At 44.9% G+C, this 4985-nt stretch overlaps 1 protein-coding gene across 1 annotated transcript in view; it reads left to right on the plus strand.

Moving 5' to 3' along the window:
- Window positions 1–2674, plus strand: part of prkcz (protein kinase C, zeta) — a gene marked incomplete in the record, with an annotated part of 136148 nt that extends 133474 nt beyond the window's left edge. The window contains 1 exon segment of the mRNA XM_034145661.1: window positions 1034–2674. Coding sequence (XP_034001552.1) covers window positions 1034–1121 — 88 coding nt within the window.
- Window positions 2675–4985: the final 2311 nt, after the last annotated feature.

Genomic DNA, 4985 nt, shown 5'->3' on the forward strand with positions numbered 1-4985 from the left:
TCCTCTGACTCTCTGACTCTCTCTGACTCTCTCTGACTCTCTCTGACTCTCTCTGACTCTCTGACTCTCTCTGACTCTCTCTGACTCTCTGACTCTCTCTGACTCTCTCTGACTCTCTCTGACTCTCTCTGACTCTCTCTGACTCTCTGACTCTCTCTGACTCTCTCTGACTCTCTCTGACTCTCTCTGACTCTCTCTGACTCTCTCTGACTCTCTGACTCTCTCTGACTCTCTCTGACTCTCTGACTCTCTCTGACTCTCTCTGACTCTCTTGATCTCTCTGACTCTCTCTGACTCTCTGACTCTCTCTGACTCTCTCTGACTCTCTGACTCTCTCTGACTCTCTCTGACTCTCTCTGACTCTCTGACTCTCTGACTCTCTCTGACTCTCTCTGACTCTCTCTGACTCTCTCTGACTCTCTGACTCTCTCTGACTCTCTGACTCTCTGACTCTCTCTGACTCTCTCTGACTCTCTCTGACTCTCTGACTCTCTGACTCTCTGACTCTCTGACTCTCTGACTCTCTGACTCTCTCTGACTCTCTCTGAACTCTCTCTGAATCTCTCTGACTCTCTCTGACTCTCTGACTCTCTGACTCTCTGACTCTCTGACTCTCTGACTCTCTCTGACTCTCTCTGACTCTCTCTGACTCTCTCTGACTCACTGACTCTCTCTGACTCTCTCTGACTCTCTGACTCTCTGACTCTCTGACTCTCTCTGACTCTCTCTGACTCTCTGACTCTCTCTGACTCTCTGACTCTCTGACTCTCTGACTCTCTGACTCTCTGACTCTCTCTGACTCTCTGACTCTCTCTGACTCTCTGACTCTCTCTGACTCTCTCTGACTCTCTGACTCTCTCTGACTCTCTCTGACTCTCTCTGACTCTCTGACTCTCTCTGACTCTCTGACTCTCTCTGACTCTCTCTGACTCTCTCTGACTCTCTGACTCTCTGACTCTCTGACTCTCTCTCTGACTCTCTCTGACTCTCTCTGACTCTCTCTGACTCTCTGACTCTCTCTGACTCTCTGCAGGGACGTCATCAAGAGAATAGACCAGTCAGAGTTTGAGGGCTTCGAATACATCAACCCCCTGCTGCTGTCCTCAGAAGAGTCTGTATGAAGGAGAGCAGCTCCCCCCCGCCCACCTCCGGGCTGTCCAAGCTGCCGTCTCAGCCAAACCCAGTCACAAGCCAACTCTGAGAGGCAAGGATGAGGAGGAGGAGGAGGAGGAGGAGGAGGAAAGACACCAGGTAGGACTCTCCCTCTGGACCTTGTCAACGAGGCTCAGCGACTGGAGACAGTTCCCTTCCTGGACCGTTCCGATTGTTTGTTGGAAACTCTTCTTTTCTTTACGAGGAAAACAAAGACACTGGACTTCAAGAACATTCCCTGACGTTTTGTTGTCTGTCCCTTTTCTTATCTCTTCTTTTGTCCTCCGGCTTGGTTTCTGTCCTCTCTGAATGTCCCCCGTGGTGTTGAGAGAGAGCCGTTTCATTCTGTGCCTGCCATCATGAACACATCTCCGCCCGCCTCACATCCCTGGATCAATATGACAGTTCTGAGGAAGAACTTGAAATTTGACGTGCACTTTCTTTTGTTTTTTTTCTATCTTGTAGGGGGGGGGGGCGACGCCTCACACAACAAGAATGTACAATGACAAAGGAAAATAATAAGTTATTATTGTGTAATATAATGTAGGTAGTGACTCCAGGATTGACGATGCCTTTTTATTGATGCAAGTGGCACATTTCCATCGTAACCACAAACATTTCTTTTGTTATCTTTTAGGATTTTCACAAAAACGGGAAGGGGGGGGCACGTACTGGGAGACAACTTTTTATTTAAGAAGTGCCTCAAAGATCGTATTAATTACCATGGCTCTGATTGCACTTATCTCTTATTGAAGATGTTCACACATCATGGCTTCAGAAGATCAACTGGAACCATGGCAACTAGCATGGTTGGTCCAGACCATTCACATTTTATGGGTGAATCAATTTATTGGATGAAAGGTAGCCTGCACAACACTGAATCTTCTTATTTTGAATGAATCAATTAATCAAATCTGTGTAGAAGCGGTTCTCTGGGACGGATTTATAAGAGTAGCATCTAAGCTAACAGCAGACTACAACTAGGGTCAGTAAGAGACATGATGAAATGTCACAGATGGGGGGGGGGACACCTTTACAGTCCAATGTAAAGTTGTGTACAGGCCGCAGCCACTCTCAGTCCAGCAGCTCTTCGAGGCAGCAGTTAGCTCTCTGATGTGGTTCCTCTTCAGAAACAGAGCTCCCAAGAGAGGCTGGGCCCGGCTCAGACTCTTCAGACTCTTCCTCTTACTCACCAGATGCCCAGCGGGACTCTCTGCAGCCCGGCGAAACACCGTGAGCCCGGTGGGTTTCTCCCTGTTATGTGGCAAAGTGTCTCCGTTTCCATTTTGGGCTCATTGTGTTTCCGTCCCCGCTCTGAGGCTGGCTTCACACGGGGCAACTACAGCCCAGCGCTGCTTATTACATTGTTCCTTTGGTTTTATGGGTTCAATGAAAGGACTCAACTCAACTCTTTCAGTCACACATCCTGTGAAATGATACATTATATTTAAATGTATTGTTATTTTACATGGTTTTATTTCTAAGAGAAACTAAGGACTGTAGAGATCCAACAGAGTGGGTGGGGCACAGAGCGAAGGGGGGGGGGGGGGGAGACACAGAGCGACGGGGTAAACTCATGTGCAGCATTTTGTTACTGTAGCAGTGGTGTTGAGCAAGAAACCAAAAGATATCAAAAATAAAACGTGTTATTTGGTCTTAAAAGCATAGGACTGATTACAGAGCAGAGGCCGTTTCATCTCAGTTTACAGCCCCACGTTCCTCGCATTATATCTTTCACCATAAGGAGAGAACACTCTCATTGGGCATGTGTGATTATTTTAAATGTAACACTGAAGGACACAAACTTCATTATAATAACTCAAAATAAATTATATTTATTATGATATTTGTGAGTAACAACCCAGGTCACCTCTTAGACATGTCATGACATAATGGGAAAGGTGACCCATTCCACTAAATACTAAAGTGTAGAATTGATAGGATGAGGAATAACAGGAAAAGCGATGGATGACAAGCTATCAGATAAATAAAGTCCCAGAGAGAGTTTGGCCAGCCCAAGGTTGACTGGACATTATTCGTAAAACCTAAACAGTCCCATTGGACCAAAAAGCCTGTTATCCCCGAACAGATAACCATTGCTTCAGAAAGTCTCCCTGCAACAAAGAGAAGGACATTATTATATCATCTCAATGCAGAAGAGACTGTAGCATAGGCACGAGGCGCCCTCCTCTGACCTGATTGGCCAGTAGCTGTCGCCTTCATTGGTGAGGTTCAGGCACGAGGAGTAAGATTGGTTTGGCCGAGGGTAAAAACATCACATCAAGCCAATCAGGGGTAGAGAAGGTCGGGACATGCCTTCACCGTCACTCTGCATGTTAATAACTGTGATAGATGCTTTCTGTTTTTGGATAAATGGGCTTTCAGTCCAATGGGACATTTTGAAGACCCTTATAGGGTTTCTAAATAAAAAACATTGGAACAATGGAATGGCAGAGCCTCTTCAGACCAGGCCTGGATTCACAAACTGCTTCCAGACTTAACCATATGTACTTAAACAGCCAGGAAATAACTGTATTTAATATGAACAATACTGCCAAATAATAATAAATAAGACGCCAAGAAACATGAACACTTCTGTGTAAGCAACAAACCCCCCCCCCCCCACCACCTCACCTCACCTCACCTCAGATTCTTAGTCTTGGTTTTTTTATGATTTGTGTTTTAATCGAAATTATGATTTCTTTTTTTGTTTCACTTTTGACTATATTTTAATTTAGACCTTTAATGAACACTGATGCACTGAGCAGTTTGGTGAAAGGAAAAAGACAGATTGTTTCTATCACACAAACTAAAGTATTGACAAGATGTACTGTATTGGTATTTGTATTCTTGAGTTCGTTGTGAGCTTCAAATGTGGACGCTTTGTTTTGTTTTCAATGTTTTCAGTGAGGAAGAAGTGCTCTGCAGGAGTTAGTGACTCCCCGTGTGAAGCCAGCCTTACCCATTGGCTCCTTCCTTCCTGTTAGAATGTATCAAATCCAAGTTTACATCTCCACAGCTATGCACAAGCCATGATTTATTGGAATACAGTGGCGTTTCAGGCAGGTTTAACTCCATATCCTGCCTCCTTTATGCACGGCAGGCAACATATTACTGAGCACATTTTGGAGACGTGTGCTGTTCAAAGGTCCAGATAACAATCTGTGAATATCAACTACAAGCTGGGATTAAAGCCCCGACAGAGGAGTCATCGTCTCTGAAGTGAGCTTTGTGTTCATCTCCACGTCTGAGCAGCGCAGCTCTCTATTGGCTGAGCTTTAGCTGATGAAATCTGACCCGTGCTAATTTGATAAGCACATAATAGGATTAATTAGCTGATCCTGAGTCAAATGGTCTCAATTAGCTGTAGGGCCTTTACGGGCAGCGAAGAAACAGATAGAGAGAGGAGAGATAATGAAACCGTTTCAGTCACCGATTAGTCCGCGACAACCAACACACACTTCAAGAAGAAAAAAATCACTTTACATTCGAGGAAGCTTCCTCCGTCAACCCCCCGAACTCCGTCTCATTTGCTGCGTTTTCTTAATGCCATGTTTTGTTGGTCTATTTGCACAAACGTTAGTGGCATTGTTTTGTTTTTTCCTGAGGGACCAATGGATGAACTGGGAGTCCTTGACATCTCTTTCCAGAGGAGTGAAGGCCACCCCAAATCAAATAAGACACTCTTTATCTGAAAATGAATGAAGTCGCTCCATGATTCTTGGTGGGAAATCTTGCTGGTTGGATATGCTTAATTTGCTTCACCACATCTTTGTAAATATGTGTAATTATTAAAAATGATACTGGTTTTCTGTGAAGAGTCCCTTTTCTTT

Source organism: Trematomus bernacchii, unplaced genomic scaffold (assembly GCF_902827165.1).
Source record: "Trematomus bernacchii unplaced genomic scaffold, fTreBer1.1, whole genome shotgun sequence".
Lineage (NCBI taxonomy): Eukaryota > Metazoa > Chordata > Actinopteri > Perciformes > Nototheniidae > Trematomus > Trematomus bernacchii.